The sequence below is a fragment of the Mesocricetus auratus genome, unplaced genomic scaffold, assembly GCF_017639785.1.
Source record: "Mesocricetus auratus isolate SY011 unplaced genomic scaffold, BCM_Maur_2.0 Super-Scaffold_100799, whole genome shotgun sequence".
In the NCBI taxonomy this organism is placed as follows: domain Eukaryota; kingdom Metazoa; phylum Chordata; class Mammalia; order Rodentia; family Cricetidae; genus Mesocricetus; species Mesocricetus auratus.
This window is the reverse complement of record NW_024429272.1, coordinates 276583-301640: the sequence shown is the minus strand read 5'-3', so window position 1 is coordinate 301640 and position 25058 is coordinate 276583. Positions and strand designations below refer to the sequence as shown.

The 25058-nt window shown below is 38.6% G+C and overlaps 1 gene segment (V, D, J or C); it reads right to left on the bottom strand.

Moving 5' to 3' along the window:
* Positions 1-24287: 24287 nt before the first annotated feature.
* On the bottom strand, positions 24288-24783 carry LOC121137935. The segment is given in 2 exon segments: positions 24288-24622; positions 24735-24783. Coding segments are annotated over 2 exon segments (384 nt in total).
* Positions 24784-25058: the final 275 nt, after the last annotated feature.

Sequence of the window (25058 nt, the reverse complement as noted above, 5' to 3'; positions counted from 1 at the left end):
TCACACAGTGTTGTATCGTTAGTTTTCATGAAGTTCAGGGAGTAGTTTCACACACAATGTTTTTTCATTCGTTTTCATGAAGTTAAGCAGGTGGATTCTCAAACATCTTTGTATCCTAAGTTTTCATAAAGATAAGGAGATAGATTCCCAACCAGCTTTGTATCATTAGTTTTCATGAAGTTAAGCTCGTAGTTTCTCACACAGTGTTGTATCATAAATTTTCATGAAGATTAGCCCGTAGTTTCTCACACAGTGTTCTATCGATAGTATTCATGAAGTTCAGCACGTAGTTTCTCACACAATATTTTTACATTAGTTTTCATGAATTTAGCAGGTAGATTCTCAAACAGGTTTATATCAAAAGTTTTCATGAAGTTAAGAACTTAGTTTCTCACAGAGTGTTGTATAGTTAGTTGTGTCAATGTTATGCATGTAGTTTCTTACACAGTGTTGTATCATTAGTTTTCATGAAGATCAGCACGTAGATATTCACAAAGTGTGATATCATTAGTTTTCATGAAGATATGTCCGTAGATTCTCACACAGTGTTGTATCATTAGTTTTCATGAGGTTCAGCATTTAGTTTCACACAGTGTTGTATCATGAGTTTTCATGAAGTTAAGCAGGTAGGTTCTCACAAAGGTGTGTATCATTAGCTTTCCTGAAGATTAGCCCATAGTTTCTCACACAGTGTTGTATCAATGGTTTTCATGAAGATATGCCCATAGTTTCTCACACTGTGTTGTAACGTTAGTTTTGGGGAAATTACGCACGTTGATTCTCACATAATGTTGTATCATTAGTTTTTATGATGATAAGCCAGTAGTTTCTCACACAGTGTTGTATCAATAGCTTTCATGATGTTCAACACATAGTTTCTCAAACAGTGTTGGATCATTAGTTTTCATGAAGTTAGCAGGTACATTCTCAAAAAGGTTTGTATCGTTAGTTTTCATAAAGTTAAGCACGTAGTTTCCCACACAGTGTCGTATCGATAGTTTTCATGAACAAGTACCTAGATTCTCACATAGGGTTGTATCCTTAGTTTTCATGAAGTTAAGCAGGTAGTTTCACAAATAGTGTTGTATCGTTTGTTTTCATGAAGTTAAGCACGTAGTTTCTCACACAGTGTTATATCGTTAGTTTTCATGAAGTTAAGCACTTAGTTTCCCACCCAGTGTCGTATCGATAGTTTTCATGTGGTTAAGAACCTAGTTTCTCACACAGTGTATATTATTTGTTTTGTCGATGCTATGCATGTAGTTTCTTACACAGTGTTGTATCGTTAGTTTTCACCATGTTATGCATGTTTTTTCTCATACAATGTTGTATTGTTAGTTTTCATGAAGTTCAGCACTTAGTTTCACACACAGTGTTGTCATTAGTTTTCATGAAGTAAAGAAGGAAGAGTCTCAAACAGCTTTGTATGTTTAGATTTCATGAAGTTAAGCTCATAGTTTCTTACACACTGTTGTATCGTAAGCTTTCATGAAGTTAAGCACATAGTTTCTCATAAAGTGTTGTATGGTTTGTTTTCATGAAGATGTGCCCGTAGTTTCTCACCCAGTGTTGTATCATTAGTTTTCATGAAGTTAAGCAGGTAGATTCTCAAACAGCTTTGTATCATTACTTTTCATGAAGTAAAGCTCGTAGTTTCTCACAAAGTTTTGTATCGTTTTTTTCATTATGTTAAGCAAGTAATTTCACACATACTGTTGTATCGTTAGTCTAGAAGAAGTTACACACTTAGATTCCCAGAAATTGTTGTAACGTTAGTTTTGAAGAAATTACAAACATAGATTTTTACACAGTGTTGTATCGTTAGTCTTGAAGAATTTACGCACATAGATTCTCACAAGTGTTGTAACATTAGTATTCTAGAAATTATGCATGTAGACTCGTACACAGTGTTTACTCGTTAGTTTTCACGATGTTTTGATTTTAGTTTCTCAACCAGTGTTGTATTGTTAGTTTTGAAGACATTATCCACGTAGAATCTCACACAGTGTTGTGTCATTTGTTTTCATGAAGATAAGCCCAAAGTTTGTCACACAGTGTTGTATCATTAGTTTTCATGAAGATAAGCAGGTAGATTCTCAAACATGTTTTTATTGTTAGTTTTCATGAATTTAAGCATGTAGATTCTCACACAGGGTTCTATCCTTAGTTTTCAGGAAGATAAACCCATAGTTTCTCACAGAGTGTTGCATCGTTGGCTTTCATGAAGTTAAACAGGTAGATTCTCAAACAGATTTGTAGATTCTCACACAGTGTTGTACCATTTGTTTTCATGAAGATAAGCCCAAAGTTTATCACACAGTGTTGTATCGATAGTTTTCATGAAGGTAAGAACCTAGTTTCTCACACAGTGTATTTTGTTTGTTTTGTCGATGTTATGCATGTAGTTTATACACAGTGCTGTATCCTTAGTTTTCACGATGTTATGATTGTAGTTTCTCAACGAGTGTTGTGTCATTAGTTTTGAAGAAATTATGCACATAGAATCTCACACAGTGTTGTATCGTTAGTTTTCATGAAGTTAAGCACGTAGTTTCACACACAGTGTTTTTTCATTAATTTTCATGAAGTTATGCAGGTAGATTCTCAAACAGCTTTGGATCGTTAGTTTTCATGAAGATAAGGACATAGATTCCAAAACATCTTTGTATCATTAGTTTTCATGAAGGTAAGCTCGTAGTTTCTTACACAGTGTTGTACCATAAGTTTTCATGAAGATTAGCCCGTAGTTTCTCACACAGTGTTTTATCGATAGTTTTCATGAAGTTCAGCACGTAGTTTCTCACACAGTGTTTTTTCATTAGTTTTCATGAAGTTAGCAGTTAGATTCTCAAACAGGTTTGTATCAATAGTTTTCATGAAGTTAAGAACTTAATTTCTCACAGAGTGTTGTATCGTTAGTTTTGTCAATGTTATGCATGTAGTTTCTTACACAATGTTGTATCGTTAGTTTTCATGAAGTTCAGCACCTAGATATTCAGAAAGTGTTGTATCATTAGTTTTCATGAATATATGCCCATAGTTTCTCACACAGTGTTGTATCATTAGTTTTCATGAAGTTAAGCAGGTACGTTCTCACAAAGGTTTGTATCATTAGTTGTCATGAAGTAAAGCACGTAGATTCTCAGACAGTGTTATATCGTTAGTTTTCCTGAAGATTAGCCCATAGTTTCTCACACAGTGTTGCATCGATAGCTTTCATGAAGTTCAACACGTAGTTTCTCAAACAGTATTGTATCATTAGTTTTCATAAAGTTAGCATGTAGATTCTTAAACAGGTTTGTATCGTTAGTTTTCATGAAGTTAAGCACGTAGTTTCCCACACAGTGTCGTATCAATAGTTTTCATGAAGACAAGTACTTAGTTTCTCACACAGTGTTGTATCCGTAGTTTTCATGAACATTAGCCCGTACTTTCTCACACAGTGTTGTATCGATAGTTTTCATGAAGCTAAGAACCTAGTTTCTCACACAGTGTATATTATTTGTTTTGTCGATGTTATTCATGTAGTTTTTACACAATGCTGTATTCTTAGTTTTCACGATGTTATGAATGTAGTTTCTCATACAATGTTGTATCGTTAGTTTTCATGAAGTTCAGCCCGTAGTTTCACACACAGTGTTGTATCATTAGTTTTCATGAAGTTAAGCAGGTATACTCAAACAGCTTAGTATCGTAAGATTTCATGAAGGTAAGCTCATAGTTTCTCACACAGTGTTGTATCGTTAGTTTTCATGAAGGAAAGCACGCAGTTTCTCATAAAGTGTTGTATGGTTTGTTTTCATGAAGATAAGCCCGTAGTTTGTCACACAGTGTTGTATCGATAGTTTTCATGGAGTTCAGTGCCCAGTTTCTCACACAGTGTATTTTGTTTGTTTTGTCGATGTTATGCATGTAGTTTATACACAGTGCTGTATCCTTAGTTTTTACGATGTTATGATTGTAGCTTCTCAACGAGTGTTGTATCATTAGTTTTGAAGAAATTATGCACATAGAATCTCACACAGTGTTGTATCATTTGTTTTCATGAAGTAAAGCACGTAATTTCTCACACAGTGTTGTATCGTTAGTTTTCATGGAGTTCAGTGCCCAGTTTCTCACACAGTGTTGTATCATTAGTTTTCATAAAGTTAAGCGCGTAGATCCTCACACAATGTTGTATCATTAGTTTTGAAGAAATTATGCACGTAGATTCTCAGTTAGAGTTATATCATTTATTTTCATGGAGATATGCCCATAGTTTCTCACACAGTGTTGTATCGATAGCTTTAATGAAATTCAGCACGCAGATTCTCACACAGTGATGTATCAGTAGTTTTCTTGAAGTTAAGCACATAATTTCAGAACAAGTGTTGTATTGTTAGCCTTGAAGAAGTTATGCACGTAGATTGTAACAAAGTGTTGTAACATTAATTTTGAAGAAATTACGCATGTAGATTCTCACAGTTTTGTATCGTTAGTTTTCATGAAGTTAAGCACTTAGTTTCACACACAGTGTCATATCGATTGTTTTCATGAAGAACCTAGTTTCTCACACAGTATTGTATCATTAGTTTTCAAGAAGATATGTCCGTAGATTCTCGCACAGTGTTGTATCATTAGTTTTCATGAGGTTGAGGATGTAGTTTCACACAGTGTTGTATCACTAGTATTCATGAAGTTAAGCAGATAGATTCTCAAACAGCTTTGTATCGTTATATTTCATTAAGTTCAGCACGAAGTTTCACATACACTGTTGTGTCATTAGTTTTCATGAAATTAAGCAGTTAGATTCTATAACAGCTTTGTATCATTAGATATCATGAAGTTAAGCTCGTAGCTTCTCAAACAGTGCTGTATCGCTAGTTTTCATGAAGTTAAGCACTTAGATTCTCAAACAGCATTGAATTGTTAGATTTCATGAAGTTAAGCTCGTAGATTCTCACACAGTGTTGTGTCGTAAGCTTTCACGATATTATGCATATAGGTTCTCATACAGTGTTGTATCGTTACTTTTCATGAAGTTAAGCACGTAGATACTAAAACAATTTTGAATCGTTAGTTTTCATGAAGTTAAGCATGCAGTCTCTCACACAGTGTTATATCGTTTGTTTTGTATTTGTTACTCAACAAGATTCTCACACAGTGTTGTATCGTTAGATTTCATGAAGTTCAGCGCCTAGTTTCTCACACAGTGTTGTATCATTAGTTTTCATGAAGTTAAGCAGATAGATTCCCAAACAGCTTTGTATCATTAGTTTTCATGAAGTTAAGCTCATAGTTTCTCAAACAGTGTTGTATCGTTAATTTTGAAGAAATTGCGAATGTAGATACTCACACAGTGTTGTATTATTACTTTTCATGAAGATTAGCCCGAATTTTCTCACACAGTGTTGTATCGATAGTTTTCATGAAGTTCAGCACGTAGTCTCTCACACAGTGTTGTTTCTTTAGTTTTCATGAAGTTAGCAGGTAGATTCTCAAACAGGTTTGTATCTATAGATTTCATGAACTTAAGGACCTAGTTTCTCACACAGTGTTGTATCCTTAGTTTTGTCGATGTTATGCATGCAGTTTCCTACACAGTGTTGTATAGTTAGTTTTCATGAAGTTCAGCACACAGATTCTCACACAGTGCTGTAATGCTAGTTTTGAAGAAATTACACATGTAGGTTCTCACACAGTTTTGTCTTGTTAGTTTTCACGATGTTATGGATGTAGTTTCTCATACAGTGATGTATCGTTAGTTTTGAAGAAATTACGCACATAGATTCTCACACAGTGTTGTATCATTAGGTTTTATGAAGATAAGTCCATATCTACTCTCACAGTGTTGAATCATTAGTTTTCATGAGGTTCAGCACTTAGTTTCACACAGTGCTGTATCATTAGTTTTCATGAAGTTAAGCAGGTAAATTCTCAAAAATGTTTGTATTGTTAGTTTTCATGAAGTTAAGTATGTAGATTCTCACACAGTGTTGGATCGTTAGTTTTATGAAGTTATTCACTTAGTTTCCCACACAGTGTCATCTCGATAGTTTTCATGAAGTTAGAACCTAGTTTCTCACACAGTGTATATTGTTTGTTTTGTCGATGTTATGCATGTAGTTTCTTACACAGTGTTGTATCGTTAGTTTTCACCATGTTATGCATGTTTTTTCTCATACAATGCTGTATCATTAGTTTTCCTGAAGTTCAGCACGTAGTTTCATTGACAGTGTTGTATCATTAGTTTTCATGAAGTTAAGCAGGTAGATTCTCAAACAGATTTGTATGGTTAGATTTCATGAAGTTAAGCTCATAGTTTCTCACACAGTGTTGTATCGTTAGCTTTCATGAAGTTAAGCACGTAGTTTCTCATAAAGGGTTGATTCGTTTGTTTTCATGAAGATACGCCTGTAATTTCTCACACAGTGTTGTATCTTTAGTTTTCATTATGTCAAGCATGTAGTTTCACACATAGTGTTTTACAATAGTCTTGAAGTGGTTACGCATGTAGATTCCCAGAAATTTTTGTAACGTTAGTTTTAAAGAAATTATGCACATAGGTTATGACACAGTGTTGTATCGTTAGTCTTAAAGAAGTTATTCACGTAGATTCTCAAAAGTGTTGTAACATTAGTTTTAAAGAAATTACGCATGTAGATTCTCGCACAGTGTTTACTCGTTAGTTTTCACGATGTTATGGTTGTAGTTTCTCAACCAGTGTTGTATCATTAGTTTTGAAGAAGTTAAGCACGTAGAATCTCACACAGTGTTGTATCATTAGTATTCATGACGTTCAGAACTTAGTTTCTCACAGAGTACTATATGGTTAGTTTTGTCAATGTTATGCATGTAGTTTCTTACACAGTGTTATATCCTTAGTTTTCATGAAGTTCAGCACGTAGGTATTTACAAATTGTTGTATTGATAGTTTTCACGATGTTATGCATGTTTCTCATACAGTGTTGTATCGGTAGTTTTCATGATGTTGAGCCCGTAGTTTCACACATAGTGTTGTATCGTTAGTCTTGAAGAAGTTACATATGTAGATTCTCAGAAAGTTTTGTAACGTTTGTTTTGAAGAAATTACACACGGAGGTTCTCACACAGTTTTGTCTCCTTAGTTTTCACGATGTTATGAATGTAGTTTCTCATACAGAGTTGTATCCTTCGTTTTGAAGGAATTACACACGTAGATTCACACAGTGTTGTATCATTAGTTTTCATGAAGATATGTCCGTAGTTTCACACAGTGTTGTATCATTGGTTTTCAGGAAGTTAAGCAGGTAGATTCTCAAAAAGATTTGTATTGTTAGTTTCCAAGAAGTAAAGCACGTAGTTTCTCACACAGCGTTGTATTGTTAGTTTTCGTGATGATTAGCCCATAGTTTCTCACAAAGTATCGTATCGATAGTTTTCATGAAGTCAAGAACCTAGATTCTCACACAGTGTTGTATCGTTAGTTTTCATGAAGTTAAGCATGTAGATTCTCACACAGTGTTGTCTCATTAGTTTTCACGATGTTATGAATGCAGTTTCTCACACAGTGTTGTATCGTTAGTTTTCATTATGGTAAGCACGTTGTTTCACACACAGTGTTGTATCATTAGTCTTGAAGAAGTTACCCACATATTTCCCAAAAATTGTAACGTTAGTTTTGAAGAAATTATGCACGTAGATATTGACACAGTGTTGTATCGTTAGTCTTAAAGAAGTTACACATGTAGATTCTCACAAGTGTTGTAACATTAGTTTTGAAGAAATTACACATGTAGAATCTCACACAGTTTTTACTCATTAGTTTTCACGATGTTATGATTGTAGTTTCTCAACCAGTGTTTTATCATTAGTTTTGAAAAAATTATGCACGGAGAATTTCACACAGTGTTGTATCATTTGTTTTCATGAAGTAAAGCACATAATTTCTCACACAGTGTTGTATCATTAGTTTAAATGGAGTTCAGCGACCACTTTCTCACACAGTGTTGTATCATTAGTTTTCATGAATTAAGCTCGTAGATTCTCACACAGTGTTGTATCAGTAGTTTTGAAGAAATTATGCACGTAGATTCTCACATAGTGCTGTATCATTAGTTTTCATGAAGATAAGTCCATAGTTTCTCACACAGTGTTGTATCGTTAGTATTGAAGAAAGTATGCACGTAGATTCTCACACAGTGTTGTATCATTAGTTTTCATGAAGACAAGCCGGTAGTTTCTCACACAGTGTTGTATTGATAGCTTTAATGAAGTTCAGCACGTAGATTCTCACACAGTGTTGTATCATTTGTTTTCATGAAGATAAGCCCATAGTTTCTCACACAGTGTTGTATCATTATTATTTATGAAGATAAGCAGGTAGATTCTCAAACATATTTGTATTGTTAGTTTTCATGAAGTTAAGCACGTAGATTGTCACACAGTGTTGTATCGTTAGCTTTCATGAAGTTAAGCAGTTATTCTCAAACTGGTTTGTATTGTTATTTTTCATGAAATTAAGCAAGTAGTTTCTCTCACAGTGTTGTATCGTTAATTTTCCTGAAGTTAAGCAAGGAGATTCTCACACAGTGTTGTATCATTAGTTTTCATGAAGGTAAGCATGGAGATTCTCACACAGTATTGTATCATTAGATTTCATGAAGTTAAGCAAGGAGATTCTCACACAGTGTTGTGTGGTTAGTTTTCATGAAGTTAAGCTAGGAGATTCTCACACAGTGTTGTATCCTTAGTTTTCATGAAGTTTAGCACAGAGATTCTCACACAGTGTTGTATCGTTAGATTTCATGAAGTTAAGCAAGGAGATTGTGACACAGTGTTGTATCGTTAGTTTTCATGAAGTTCAGCACGGAGATTCTCCCAGAGTCTTGTATCGTTATTTTCATAAAGTTAAGCACGGAGATTCTCACACAGTATTGTATCGTTAGTTTTCATGAAATTCAGCACATAGTTTCACAGACAGTGTTGTATCATTAGTTTTCATGAAGTTAAGCACAGAGACTCTCACTGTGTTGTATCGTTAGTTTTCATGAAGTTAAGCACATAGATTCTCACAGTGTTGTATCTTTAGTTTTCATGAATTTCAGCATATAGTTTCACCGACAGTGTTGTATCATTAGGTTTCATGAAGTTAAGCACGGAGAATATCACACAGTGTTGTATCGATAGGTTTCATGAAGATCAGCACGGTGATTCTCACACAGTGTTGTATGGTTAGTTTTCCTGAAGTTAATCTCGTAGTTTCTCACACTGTGTTGTATCGTTAGTTTTCATGAAATTCAGCACATAGTTTCACAGACAGTGTTGTATCATTAGTTTTCATGAAGTTAAGCACAGAGACTTTCACTGTGTTGTATCGTTAGTTTTCATGAAGTTAAGCACATATATTCTCACAGTGTTGTATCTTTAGTTTTCATGAATTTCAGCATATAGTTTCACCGACAGTGTTGTATCATTAGGTTTCATGAAGTTAAGCACGGAGAATATCACACAGTGTTGAATCGATAGGTTTCATGAAGATCAGCACGGTGATTCTCACACAGTGTTGTATGGTTAGTTTTCCTGAAGTTAATCTCGTAGTTTCTCACACTGTGTTGTATTGTTAGTTTTCAAGAAGTTAAACACAGAGATTCTCACAGAGTGTTGTATCGTTAGTTTTCATGAAGTTAAGCACGGAGATTCTCACACAGTGTTGTATCGTTAGTTTTCATGAAGTTCAGCACATAGTTTACACACAGTGTTGTATCATTAGTTTTAATGTAGGTAAGCATGGAGATTCTAACACAGTGTTGCATGGTTAGTTTTCATGAACTTCAGCACATAGTGTCACAGACAGTGTTGTATCATTAGTTTTTATGAAATTAAGCCCGGAGATTCTCACACAGAATGTATCATTATTTTTCATGAAGTTCAGCACAGACATTCTCACACAGTGTTGTATCGTTAGTTTTCATGAAGTTAAGCACGGAGATTCTCACACAGTGTTGTATCCTTGGTTTTCATGAAGTTCAGCACATAGTTTTTCACGCAGTGTTGTATCGTTAGTTTTCATGAAGTTAAGCACAGAGTTTCTCACACAGTGTTGTATCCTTAGTTTTCATGAAGCTCAGCACGGAGATTCTCACACAGTCTTGTATCGTTTGTTTTCATGAACTTAACCAGGTAGATTCTCAAACAGTGTTGTATCGTTTGTTTTCATGAAGTTCAGCACATAGTTTCACACACAGTGTTGTATAGTTAGTTTTCATGAAGTTAAGCTCGGAGATTCTCACACAGTGTTGTATCCTTAGTTTTCATGAAGTTCAGCACGGAGATTCTCACACAGTCTTGTATCGTTTGTTTTCATGAACTTAACCAGGTAGATTCTCAAACAGCTTTGTATCATTAGTTTTCATGAAGTTAAGCTCATAGTTTCTCACACAGTGTTGTATCATTAGTTTTTTTTCTTTTATTCTTTTTTTCTTTTAATTTTAAATAGCTTGCTTTACATGTCAATCTCAGTTCCCTCTCCCTCCCGTCCTCCAGCACTCCCCTTCCTCCCCTCCCTCCCACCCTATTGCCAAATCCTTCCCCATAGGGGATATCCAGAGTCTGTCATTTTTCTCTTGGTAGGGTCCAGGCACTCCCCTAAGAGTCCAGGCTGAGAGAGCATCTCTCTTTGTGCTATAGGCACACGAAGAAAGTTTGTATACCAGGGATAGCCCCATAGGTTGCCCAGGCCTACTCACTAACACTCACATTTGGGGGGTCCAGATTAGTCCCATGCTGGCGTCACCACTGTCGGTCTGGGGTCCAAGAGCTCTCCCCTGTTCAGATCAGCTGTCTCTGCTGGTTTTGCCAGCCCATTCTTTGCTAATTTACTCATCACTCCTCTCTCTCTATCACTGGGTTCCATGGGTTCAGCTCAGTGATTAATTGTGTGTTTGCCTCTGCTTCCATCAGTCACAGGATGAAGGCTCCCAGATGGTTATAGACATCAAGTTCATTATCAGGAATGGGCATTCGAGGTGGTCCCTACACTATTGCTTAGCTTGCCAATTGGTGTTGTCCCTTTAGATCACTCGAGGTCACTCTGATGCCTGATCTGTCTTTGAACCTATGATTCCCTCTCCCCCTATTCTACCCCAACCCCCTCAACTTCCTGCTCCCCCATGACCAACTCCCTTCCTCTTCACCCCCTCTCTTCTTCCCAGGTCCCACTCCCCCCACCCCTCTCCGTGTTCCCCATCCATTCAGAGGATCTTGTCTCCAACCTCTTCTCTTGGGTACTATGCATATATGCATATCTTTTAGGTTCTTTCCTGTTTCCCAGACTCTCTATCTGTGGAAGTGTAGACTGGTACTCTCCTGATCCATGTCTAAAATCCATATATGAGTGAGTACAAACCATGTTTGTCTTTTTGCGACTGGGTTACCTCATTCAGGATGGTTTCTTCCAGTGCTATCCATTTACCTGCGAATTTCAAGATTCCATTGTTTTTTTCTGCTGAGTAATACTCCATTGTGTGAATGTACCACATTTTCTCTATCCACTCTTCAGTTGAGGGGCATCTAGGTTGCTTCCAGGTTCTGGCTATTACAAACAATGCTGCTATGAACATAGTAGAGCAGATGCCCTTGTTGTATGAGCCTGCCTCATTTGGATAAATGCCTAAGAGTGGAATTGCTGGGTCTAGTAGTAGATTAATTCGCATTTTCCTGAATTCTCCATACTGATTTCCAAAGAGGCTGTATGAGTTGGCACTCCCACCAGCAGTGGAGGAGGGTTCCTCTCTCTCCACATCCTCTCCAGCATAAATTGTCTTCGGTGTTTTTGATTTTAGCCATTCTGACAGGAGTAAGATGGTATCTCAGAGTTGTTTGGATTTGCATTTCCCTGATGACTAATGATGTTGAGCACTTTCTTAAGTGTCTCTTGGCCATTTTAGCCTCCTCTACTGAGAAGTCTCTATTTAGTTCTGTACCCCACCTTTCAAGTGGATCCTTCTGCACTGAAGCCATCTGGGCCTGGGCTTTTTTTGTTGGGGAGCATTTTGATGACTGCTTCTATTTCATTAGGGGTTATAGTTCTGTTTAGATTGTTTATCTGTTCTTGATTTAGTTTTGGCAAGTAATATCTATCCAGGAAATTGTCCATTTCCTTTAAATTTTCAAATTTTGTGGAGTACAGATTTTCAAAGTATGCCCTGATGATTCTCTTGATTTTCTCAGAGTCCGTTGTTATGTCCCCTTTTTCATCCCTGATTTTGTTAATTAGCATGCTCTCTCTCTGTCTTTTGGTTAGTTTGGACAGAGGTTTGTCTATTTTGTTGATTTTCTCAAAGAACCAACTCTTTGTTTCATTGATTCTTCTCAGTGTTTTCCTGGTTTCTACTTGGTTGATTTCAGCCCTCAATTTGATTATTTCCTGGCATCTGCTCCTCCTGGGGGAGTTTGCTTCTTTTTGTTCTAGAACATTCAGCTGTGCTATTAATTCTCTAGTATGACTGTTCTCCAGTTTTTTCATGTGGGCACTTAGTGCTATAAACTTTCCTCTCAGCACTGCTTTCAAAGTGTCCCATAAGTTTGGGTATGTTGTGTCTTCATTTTCATTGAAATCGAGGAAGTCTTTAATTTCTTTTTTTATTTGTTCCTTTACCCAGGGATGGTGCAATTGTGCATTGTTCAATCTCCATGAGTTTTTAGGGTGTCTGCGATTTGTGTTATTGTTGAATTCTAATGTTAATGCATGGTGGTCTGATAAGCTGCAGGCGGTTATTCCAATTTGTATCTGTGGAGATTTGCTATGTTTCCTATTATGTGGTCAATTTTAGAGAAGGTTCCATGTGGTGCCGAGAAGAAGGTATATCCCTTTGTATTTGGGTGGAATGTTCTATAGATGTCTGTTAAACCCAGTTGTGTCATAACTTCTATTAATTCTTTTGTTTCTTTGTTAAGTTTCTGTCTGGAGGTCCTGTCTAGCGGTAAGAGCGGAGTGTTGAAGTCTCCTACTATTAGTGTGTGAGATTTTATGTGCATTTTGAGCTTTAGTAATGTTTCTTTCACGAATGTAGGTGCCTTTGTATTTGGGGCGTAGATGTTTAAAATTGAGACTTCGTCTTGTATTTTTCCTTTGATGAATATGAAGTGTTCTTCTTCATCTCTTTTGATTGATTTTAATTTGAAGTATGATTCTATATTACCTGTGTCTTTGTGAATGTAGTTAACTTACTTGGATCTAGGTTTTCCTTCCAGCATTTTCTGTAGGGCTGGATTCATGGATACGTATTGTTTGAATCTGGCTTTGTCATGGAATATTTTGTTTTCTCCATCTATGGTAATTGAGAACTTTGCTGGATATAGTAGTCTGGGCTGGCATCCTTTTTCCCTTAGCGTTTGTAGGACATCTGACCAGGATCTTCTGGCTTTCATCGTTTCGATTGAAAAGTCAGGTGTAATTCGGATAGGTCTGCCTTTGTATGTTACTTGGCCTTTTTCTTTAGCTGCTCTTAATATTTTCTCTTTACTCTGTAGGTTTGATGTTTTGATTATTATATGGTGAAGTGACTTCTTTTTCTGGTCAAGCCTATTTGGTGTCTGTAGGATTCTTGTACTTTCATAGGCATATCTTTCTTTAGGTTAGGGAAGTTTTCTTCTATGATTTTGTTGAATTTGTTTTCTGTACCTTTAAGTTTAATTTCTTCACCTTCTTCTATACCTATTATTCTCAGGTTTGGCTTCTTCATGGTGTCCCATATTTCCTGGATATTTTGTGTTAAGGATTTGTTGGTTTTGAGATTTTCTTTGGTTGATGACTCTATATCCTCTAATGAGTCTTCAACACCTGAGATTCTCTCTTCTATCTCTTGTATTCTATTGGTGATACTTGCGTCTGTAGTTCCAGATCGTTTACCGAGCTTTTCTATTTCCAGCATCCCTTCATTCTGTGTTTTCTTTATCGTTTCTATTTCAGCTTTCAATCCTTCAACTGTTTGAGCTGTTTCCTTAATTTTTTTGTTTGTTTTTCCTTGGTGCTCTTTAGTTTCTTTGAGAGATTTGTTTATTTCTTGAATTTTTCCCCCATTTCATGGAATTTTTGTTTGTTTTTTCTTCTATTTCTTTAAGGGATTTCCTCGTTTCTTCTTTGAGAGTCACCATCATCTTCATGAAATAATTTTTAAGGTCTGTCTCCTCTTCTTCGTCTATGTAGTGCTTTTCGGGTCTTGCTGGTGTTGGATCCCTGGATTCTGGTGGGGTCATGTTGGTGTTTCTATTGCTGAGTGATCTCTTATTCTGTCTTCTTCCCATCTCTTCTTCCAGTGGGTGCTGGTGGGGTCTTTCCTTCTCCACTGGTCTCCTTCCTTCCTGCAGCTGAAGCTGGACTCGCTGGGGTTGGGGTCTTGGAGGGGCTGCTGTCTTTCCTGTGTGGGTGGGTCTGGGAGCGGCCCCGAAGCTCGAGGGGGATGGGTGATGGGCAGGCGGTCCCCGCTGCAGACCCAATCTCACCTGAAGCTGGACTCGCTGGGGTTGGGTCTTGGAGGGGCTGATGTCCTTCCTGTGTGGGCGGGTCTTCTGGGTGCCGGGAGCAGCCCCGAAGCTCAAGGGGGATGGGTGATGGGCGGGCAGTCCCCGCCAGAGATCCAATCTCACCTGAAGCTGGACTCGCTGGGGTTGGGGTCTTGCAGGGGCTGAAGTCCTTCCTGTGTGGGTGGGTCTTCTGGATGCCGGGAGCAGCACCCGAAGATCGAGGGGGATGGGTGATGGGCGGGCGGTCCCTGCCGCAGACCCAATCTCACCTGAAGCTGGACTCGCTGGGTTTGGGGTTGGGGGGGCTGATGTCCTTCCTGTGTCGGCGGGTCTTCTGGATGCCGGGAGTGGCCCTGAAGACTGAGGGGGATGGGTGATGGGCGGGCAGTCCCCGCCAGAGATCCAATCTCACCTGAAGCTGGACTCGCTGGGTTTGGGGTCTTGGGGGGGCTGATGTCTTTCCTGTGTGGGCAGGTCTAATGGGTGCCGGGAGCGGCCCCGAAGCTCGAGGGGGATGGGTGATGGGCGGGCGGTCCCAGCCAGAGACCCAATCTCACCTGAAGCTGGACTTGCCAAGCTCATAGTTTCTCACACAGTGTTGTATCATTAGTTTTCATGAAGTTCAGCATGTAGATTCTCACACAGTGATGTATCAGAAGTTTTCACGATGTTATACATGTAGTTTCTCACACAATTTTGTATCATTAGTTTTGAAGAAATTACGCAAGCAGATTCTCACACAGTGTTGTATCATTAGTTTTCAGGAAGATATGTCTGTAGATTCTCACACAGTGTTGTATCATTAGTTTTCATGAGGTTCAGCACGTAGTTTCACACATTGTTGTATCATTACTTTTCATGAAGTTAAGCAGGTAGATGCTCATAAAGGTTTGTATCGTTAGTTTTCATGAAGTACAGCACTAGTTTCTCACACAGTGTTGTATTGTTAGTTTTCATGAAGTTAAGCGCATAGTTCCTCATAAAGTGTTGTATCATTAGTTTCATGTAGATAAGCCTGTAGTTTCTCACACAGTGTTGTATCATTACTTTTGGAGAAATTACACATGTAGATTCTTGCATAGTGTTGTATCATTAGTTTTCTTGAAGATAAGCCAGTAGTTTCTCACACAGTGTTGTATCGATAGATTTCATGAAGTTAAACATGTAGTTTCTCACACAGTGATGTATCATTAGTTTTCAGGAAGTTAGTAGGTAGATTCTCAAACAGGTTTGTATCGTTAGTTTTCATGAAGTTAAGCACGTATTTTCAGAAACAGTGTTGTATCGTTAGCCTTGAAGCAGTTATGCAAGTAGATTCTCACAAAGTGTTGTAACGTTAATTTTGAAGAAATTACGCATGTAGATTCTCACACAGTGCTGTATTGTTAGTTTTCATGAAGTTAAGCACTTAGTTTCTCACACAGTGTTGTATCAATCGTTTTCATGAAGTTAAGAACCTAGTTTCTCACACAGTGTTGTATTATTAGTTTTAATGAAGATATGCCTGTAGTTTCTCGCACAGTGTTGTACCTCTATATTTAACATATGTTGGGCACTTCTAAACATCTAGATAGACCAGATGTTTCAAGTAAGGACTGTTGTTCACTGTGTACACAGCAGTCCAGTAAACAATATAATTAACAAGAGTAGTAATTAAAAATTTTTAACACAAATAAAAAATGTTAACACAAAAGTACAAAATATTGTTCTACTACCTCTATTTTGTCATATCATACACTGGCTACCTCTTTAACATCTAGAGTGATAGATGTTGTAAATAGCACTCCTTTATCACAAACACACACACACACACACACACACACACACACACATACACAGCAAAGCCAAACAAAATGGGACAGTGGTTTCTTTTCCACCCATGGAGCACAATGACTTAGAGCTTTACATTTCCTTCTCCTAGAAACCGGGGGACAAACGCAATGCAGTCAACTCAGGAGGTCTTTGTCTATTCCTCCCCAAACAATATTTCAAATGAAGTCTAACAAAAACGTATTTACATAATGTGCTGTTTTACTACTACTGCTACTTATAAAATACATCAGGCACTTTAGAGTATCTAGAAAGATCTTTTCCAAAAAATACTTGGCATTGTCAAACACACACACACGGAGGAGGGGTTGAAATGAATAAAATGTATACGCAATAGAACACCAAAAAAAGACGTCTTCACACAACCAATCTGGGTCCTCTAGCCTATTGAACAGACAAGGACGAGTGTTGCTCCTGGGGTCTTTTCTAGATATGGCTTAAACAATTCCATTGCAAAGTCACTTCTGGAAGACACGTCTACAATGTTTTTTTTTAAGACAACTGGATATACACATGTGATTTGTACCTCTACTTTATTCTGTGTCGGCAATCACTACAGCTACATGCCCAGATTTAGCCAAAGGTCTCTCTAAAAGGGTCAGAAGAAAGGTTGAGAGCAGCTTTTTCATATTATATACAAGGCCTTCTACAGTGGAGGGCAAATCTTCGCCAGCGTTTCTGACTGGCCACATGCGACGTCTCCTTCAGGCTTCTTTACGGTGGAAGGAGGACCCGCACCCCAACTAGGGAACCTTCCTCCAGCCTCTATGCGGGGCTCGACTCACCTTCCTCCAGGACCTTCGAGGCCTCAGGTCTTCCAGGTCCTAGGACTCCTCAACCAGGCGGTTTGCTCCCAGCGATGGCCGAGGATTCCTGCCCAGATCTGCTGCCTCAGGCTGCAGAGGCCCCAAAGGACCAAAGTTGGCCTCCGGGTGGCCCCCATTCTTTCCGCCATGCCTGCCAACATGGGGAGAAGTCCTTGAAGGCCTGCCTGGAGCTTCTCCATGGGCCTGGCCCTGGAGAGCAGGGGTCTGGTGGGGTCAAGGAGGCCGTGCACAGAGGTCGCCGCCATCGCGGGGCTTCGTTGGAGGAGGAAGAGTCGCTGTAGGATCCACTTGGCCAGGCTGGTGGCTGCTGTAAGGCCTCAGGTCTGCACGACACAGACCAAAGCTGTTCCTGGGCCCCTAGCTCACCTGGCCCAGGCCTGAGGCGGTGGGGGCCCAGGAGGAAGGAGGCCACAGTCCCTAGCTTGCCAAGCACTCTGCCGGAACTGTCTATGTACTCCTGATGGAATTTTTCATTGATGAATATGTAATGTCTTTCAATATCTCTTCTGATTATGTTTAGTTTGAGGATTTTTTAAACAGATATTCAAGTGGCTACACTGACTTGCTTCTTAGGTCCATTTGCTTGGAGCATCTTTTTTCCATTTTTTATTGGGTGTGACATTTATGCTTAATGTTAAGGTGTATCTCTTGGAAGCAGCATAAGGAGGGTACTGTTTTGTTGGGGGAATGTAGACCATTTGACATTGAGAGTTGTCAATGAGCAGTGTTTTTTGATTCCCAGTTTTTCTTGTGGCAGTGGTGATATATTTCTTTCTCCTGCTCTGTGGTTTGTTTGTTTTCATAGGTGTCGTTATCCTTTTCACATTGAAGTTTTCCTTCTAGTGCCTTCTGTAGGGCTGGGTTTGTAGATAAATTGCTATGCGATTATGCTGTACATTGTATGTATTGGTTTCATTGGTTGATGATAAATGTTGTTTTACCAATAGTCAGGCAGGATAAGATTAGGCAGGACAATCAAACTGAGGATTCAGATGAGGAGGGACAGAATCAAGAGAGACATAAGCCCATCACCAAAGAAGCAAGATGTCAATGAACCTATAAAGCCACAGGCACATCACAGGGCATACATTAATAGAAACTGGTTAATTTAAATGTCAATGCTAGTTAGAATAAGCCCGAGTTATTGGCCAAATACTTACAATTAATATAAGGTTCTGAGTGAATATTTAAAAGTGACTGCAGGATGAGGACGAACAGAAAAATGTCCCTTTACAGTAGATTCTGCATATATATATATATATATATTACTCCATGAATGTGACTGAAATAGTGCTGGGTATAGTAGTCTGAGTGGCACCTGTTGTCTCTTAGAATTTGTAGAACATATGCCAAGAGTATTCTGGACTCTAGATTATCTATTGAGAAGATAAGTATTATTATGATTTGTTTGCCTTTATATGCTATTTACTTCTTCATTCTGTACATTAATCATTAATTATTAAGCGTCATGAGACTTTCATTTATGGTCCAATATGGTTGGTGATCTGTATAGTCCATGTGCCTTGATAGACATCCCCATTTTTAGGATTGGGGAAACTTTCTTTTTTTTATATTTTCTTTTCCAGTTTAAATTTAGATAAGAAAAGAGGTTGATTCACAAGTCAGTTATAGGTCCCTCTCCCATTCCCTCCCCTCCTCCCTTGATCTCCCCCCAACCCCCCTGTTATGCCCTCATGCCCCCAGGGAGGGTGAGGCCCTCCATGGGGGTGTCCATAGTCTGTCATTTCATATAGGGCAGGGCCTAGACCCTTCCCCAAGAGTTCAGGGTGAGAGTGCACCTCACATTGTTCTATGGGAGTCCAAAGTCCGTGTGTATACTTGGGATGGGTACTGATCTGCTGCCCAAGGCTCAATAGATTACCTAGGCCTCCTCACTGACACCCAGATTCAGGGGGTCTTGATCAGTCCCATGCTGGATTCCCAGGCATCAGCCTAGGATTCAAGAGTTAACCTTTGTCTGGTCAGCAGTTTCTGGGGGTTAAACCAGCCCAGTCTTAATCCCTTTGATAATCAGTCCTCCCTCTCTGTTACTGGATTTCTTGAGTTCAGCTCAGTACTTAACCAAAGGAGTCTGCCTGTTCTTCGATCAGCAACTAAATGAAGTTTCTGTTTCCCAGACTCTCTGGCCATAGGATTGTAGGCTGGCACTCCCCAGATCTATGTCTAAAATCCATATATGAGAGAGTACATGCCATGTTTTTCTTTTTGTGACTGGGTTACCTCACTCAGGATGGTTTCTTCTAGTGTCATCCATTTGCCTGCGAATCTCAGGATTCCATTATTTTTTTCTGCTGAATAGTACTCCATTGTGTAGATGTACCACATTTTCTCTATCCACTCTTCGGGTGAGGGACATCTAGGTTGCTTCCAAGTTCTGGCTATTACAAATAAAGCTGCTATGAACATAGTGGAACAGACATCTTTGTTGTATGAATGGGCATCTTTTGGATATATGCCTAAGAGTGGAGTTGATGGGTCTTGTGGTAGGTTTATTCCCATTTTTCTGAGGAATCTCCATACTGATTTCCAAAGTGGCTGAACCAGTTGGCACTCCCACCAGCAATGGAGGAGTGTCCCCCTTTCACCACATCCTCTCCAGCATAAATTGTCATTGGTGTTTTTGATTTAGCCATTCTGACAGGAGTGAGATGGTATCTCAGAGTTGTTTTGATTTGCATTTCCTGGATGGCTAAGGATGTTGAGCACTTTCTCAAGTGCCTCTCAGCCATTTTAGACTCCTCTATTGAAAACTCTCTATTTAGTTCTGCAGCCCACTTTTTAATAGGGTCCTTTGGTGTTTTGGATACTTGCTTCTTGAGTTCTTTGTAAATTTTGGAGATCAACCCTCTGTCAGATGTGGGATTAGTGAATATTTTTCCCATTCTGTGGGCTGCCTTTTTGTCTTGCTGACTGTGTCCTTTGCCTTACAGAAGCTTCTCAGTTTCAGTAGGTCCCATTTATTAATTGTTGATCTCACTGTCTGTGCTACTGGTGTTATGTTCAGGAAGCTGTCTCCTGTACCAATTCGTTCAAAGGTACCACCCACTTTGTCTTCTAAGAGGTTCAGTGTGGCTGGATTTATGTTGAGGTCTTTGATCCATTTGGACTTAAGTTTTGTGCATGGTGATAAACATGGATCGATCCGCATTCTTCTACATGCCAGTCTCCAATTATGCCAGCACCATTTGTTAAAGATGCTTTCTTTATTCCATTGTATATTTTTAGCTTCTTTGTCAAAGATCAGATGTTCGTACCTGTGTGGGATAATACCTGGGTTTTCAATTCGATTCCATTGGTCTACCTGTCTATTTTTGTGCCAATACCAAGCTGTTTTCAGGACTATATCTCTGTAATAGAGCTTGAGGTCAGGGATGGTGATGCCTCCTGATGTTGCCTTGTTGAACAGGGTTGCTTTGGCTATCCTGGGTCTTTTGTTTTTCCATACAAAATTGATTATTGTTCTTTCAAGATCTGTGAAGAATTGTGCTGGGATTTTAATGGGGATTGCATTGAATCTGTAGATTGCTTTTGGCAGGATTGCCATTTTTACTACATTGATCCTACCTATCCAAGAGCATGGGAGATCTTTCCATTTTCTGGGGGCTTCTTTAATTTCTTTCTTTAAAGATTCAAAGTTCTTACGATACAGGTCTTTCACTTGTTTGGTTAGCATTACCCCAAGGTATTTTATGTTGTTTTTTGCAATTTAAAGGGTGATGTTTCTCTGATTTCTCTTTCAGCCCTTTTATCATCTGTATATAGTAGGGCTACTGATTTTCTTGAGTTGATCTTGTAGTCTGCCACTTTGCTGAAAGTGTTAATCAGCTGTAAGAGGTCCCTGGTAGAGTTCTTTGGGCCATTGATGTAAACTATCATATCATCTGCAAACAGTGAAAGTTTGACCTCTTCCTTCCCAATTTGTATCCCCTTGATCCCCCTTTGTTGTCGTATGGCAATAGCTAGAACTTCAAGTACCATGTTGAAAAGGTATGGAGAGAGTGGACAGCCTTGTTTTGTTCCTGATTTTAGAGGAATTGCGTTGAGTTTCTGTCCATTTAGTTTGATGTTGGCTGTTGGTTTACTGTATATAGCTTTTATTATGTTTAAGTATGTCCCTGTTATCCCAGATCTCTCCAAGACCTTTATCATGAAGGGGTTTTGGATTTTTTCAAAGGCTTTTTCAGCATCTAGTGAGATGATCATGTGATTTTTGTTTTTCAGCATGTTTATATGGTGGATTACGTTGATGGATTTTTGTATGTTGAACCATCCCTGCATCCCTGGGATGAAACCTACTTGATCGTGGTGAATGATTGTTTTGATGTGTTCTTGGATCCGATTTGCCAGTATTTTATTGAGTATCTTTGCATCAATGTTCATGAGGGATATTGATCTGAAGTTCTCTTTCTTAGTTGTATCTTTATGTGGCTTGGGGATCAAGGTTATTGAAGCCTCATAGAAAGAGTTTGGCAAAGACCCTTCTGCTTCTATTGTGTGGAACACTTTGAGAAGAATTGGTATAAGCTGTTCTTTGAATTTGTGGTAGAATTCTGCACTGAGGCCATCTGGACCTGGACTTTTTATGGTTGGGAGACTTTTGATGACAGCTTCTATTTCCATATGGGTTATAGGTCTATTTAAATTGCTTATCTGTTCTTGATTTAGCTTTGGCAAATGATAGCTGTCCAGGAAGTCATCCATTTCCTTTAAATTTTCGAATTTTGTGGAGTACATGTTTTCAAAGTATGACCTAATGAGTCTCTGGATTTCCTCAGAGTCTGTTGTTATGTCCCACTTTTCATTTCTGATTTTGTTAATTTGCATGTTCACTCTCTGCTGTTTGGTAAGTTTGGACAAAGGTTTGTCTATCTTGTTGATTTTCTCAAAGAACCAACTCTTCGTTGCATTGATACTTTGTATTGTTTTCCTGGTTTCTACTTTATTGATTTCAGCCCTCAATTTGATTATTTCCTGGCGTCTACTCCTCCTAAGGGAGTTTGCTTCTTTGTGTTCTAGAGCTTTCAGCTGTGATGTTAATTCTCTGGTATAACTGTTCTCCTGTTTCTTCATGTGAGCACTTACTGCTATGAACTTCCCCTGTAGCACTGCTTTCAAAGTGTCCCATAGGTTTGGGTATGTTGCGTCTTCATTCTCATTGAATTTGAGGAAGTCCTTAATTTCTTTTTTTATTTCCTCTTTGACCCAGGGATGGTGCAGTTGAGAATTATTCAATTTCCATGAGTTTGTAGGTTTTCTGCAATTTGTGTTGTTGTTGAATTCTAATTTTAAAGCATGGTGGTCTGATACGATGCATGGACTTATTCCAATTTTTTGTAGCTGCTGAGGTTTGATATGTTGCCAAGTATGTGGTCGATTTTTGAGAAGGTTCCATGTGGTGGTGAGAAGAATGTATATTCTTTTTTATGTGGATGAAATGTTCTATAGATATCTGTTAATCCCAGTTGGGTCATTACTTCTATTAGACCCTTTGCTTCTTTGTTGAGTTTCTGTCTGGTATTCCTGTCTAGTGGTGAGAGTGGTGTGTTGAAATCTCCCACTATAACTGTGTGGGGCTTTAGATGTGATTTAAGTTCTTCTATGACAATATTTAAAATATTTTCTGTGCCTTTGACCTGGGCTTCTTCTCATTCATCTATGCCTATTATTTGTAGATTTGGTATTTTCAAAGTATCTAGATTACATGGATATTTTGTGCCTAGATATTCTTAGATTTAATACTTTTTTATTCTTCCTGTGTTCTTTTTAAAATAATACTTTTTTATTTATATTAATCCACAAACCAGTTTCCCTTCCTTCCTCTCCTCCCTTCTTTGACCAAAGTATCTATGTCTTCTATCATATCTTCATTGACTGAGATTTCTTCCATCTCTTCTAATTTCTTAGTGAGTCTTGCCTCTGAGCTTCCTGCTCGAGTTACTAAATTTTTGGTTTCCACGCTTGCCTCACTTTTTGTTTTCTTCATTGACTCTATTTCTACTTGCAAGTCTTGACCTATTTTCCTCATTTTATTTCAATGCTTTCTTGTGTTTTTATAGATTTATTTAAGGGATTTATTCATTTCATCTTTCAAGACCTCTAACGTACTCATAACATTTATTGTGAAGTGCTTGTCTCATGCTTCAGCTATACAAAATTTCTCAGGGATGATGGTGGTTGGGATTCTGAGCTTTAGCGGAGACATTTCATCTAGCTGTTGTTGACTGTTTGCATGCTGCAGTCTAGGCATTGGGGTTTGCAATTACTGTGATTCTTGGTGCTGATATTTGGTCTTTTTATTGTTTCCTGTTCTGTTCTTTGGTTTTTCTTGCCCTCTCTGTCTCTTAGGAGAGTGTAGTGACTGTGGCTTGTCTGGTAGACTTAAATCCTGGCAGGTGTGGCCACTAAGGTTCTAGATATAATGTGTGTTTTGGTATTGGCTGCTGAAGCTTAAGCCTGGAGAAGGGCTAGAAAGGGGCTGGGGTGAGGAGACTCACAGTAGGGAGGAAATAAGGGTGTGCCAGTAGGATCTTCTTAGTGCTCTGAGAATGGGGACAAAGTAGGACAAGAGGCCATAGTAGGCAGTTAGCTACAGAGCTGGGTATTGGATTCATGCTGGATTTAGAGAAGGAGGAGACATGAATACTCTGAAGATCACCTACTCCATCCAGCCTCCCTTTCTCCTTTTTTTCTAACCATATTTCTTTATTATAAATCCTGAGGTAGGAATGGTTGTAACCCTCTGATAACCTCTCCTTCCATAGCATTAAATAGTAACTATCTATACACCACGTTTTCTGACATACTTAGCTCTCTGTGAATAACTTGGGACAGAGTTGAATGCAACAATATGGAGACAATGATTTGTATATAGAGATCAAGACAACTAACTACTTCATTGTTTCCAGGGCTCTCCTGTGAAATAAGTGTGACCCTCCACAAGGAACCATTGATTCCTAAGGTTGCAGTTTCTCCTATGAAATCCAGCTGTGGTAACATCCACTTCTTGTTCTTCTCTGACCAATTAGTGATTTCCACCAACCAGAGAATTATTGGGGTACACAGACTGTGTAGAAAACGGAGTCATCTGAAAGGCAGATCATCAGAAGTCAGACTGTCTTTTGCTTCTCAGAGTTTGTGCTCAGCTCCCCCTGCAGATTGTGCCACTGTGTCACTCAGAGCACAGTAGTACACAGCCGAGTCTGACTCTTGGACTGAGGTTTTCTGCAAGCGGGAGGAAGTGGATCCTCCATCATATGAAGCTTCAAAACCTCTGCTGTTTCCCTTGTTGTTGGCTGTTGTGACTTTCAAAAGCAGATCTGGCCCTTCTCCAGGATATTGGACATACCAGAAAAGAGTTGGGTATGATGTGGTTGAATAAGTGCAGTTTATAAATAGAAAGTCATCTTCCGAAAGAATCACTTGACCTTGCTTCTGGGTCACTGAGTCTCCATCAGTACTCCCTGGATGAAGAAGAGGGTATCTATGTTACATTAAGGACAAAGTTCTTACATGGTTAAATAATTTTGTGACATCAAAGAAGAAAGAGCACAAATTTTAAGTCATTTCACTTACCAAGTATGAACAGCAGGATCACAGTCACTAGAGCTAGAGAAGTGTTCATCTTGTCACCAAAATAATATTCTTGACTCTTCACATGAAGAAATAATGAAATAACATCAAAAGATGAACCTATGAAGTTTATATACACGGATAATGATCTTGTGTAAGGAAACTCCTCCCCCTGGTGGGCACAGACTAAGCTAGGTTCTTGCTTACCTTCTGGAAGTCAGCAATGTTCTCTCATCCTTGAAATCATTCATAAGGCACATGTCAGATTTCAAGTGGTTCTCATCAATGTAAAGAACATAAACAATGACCATTAGCACATTCAGTGTT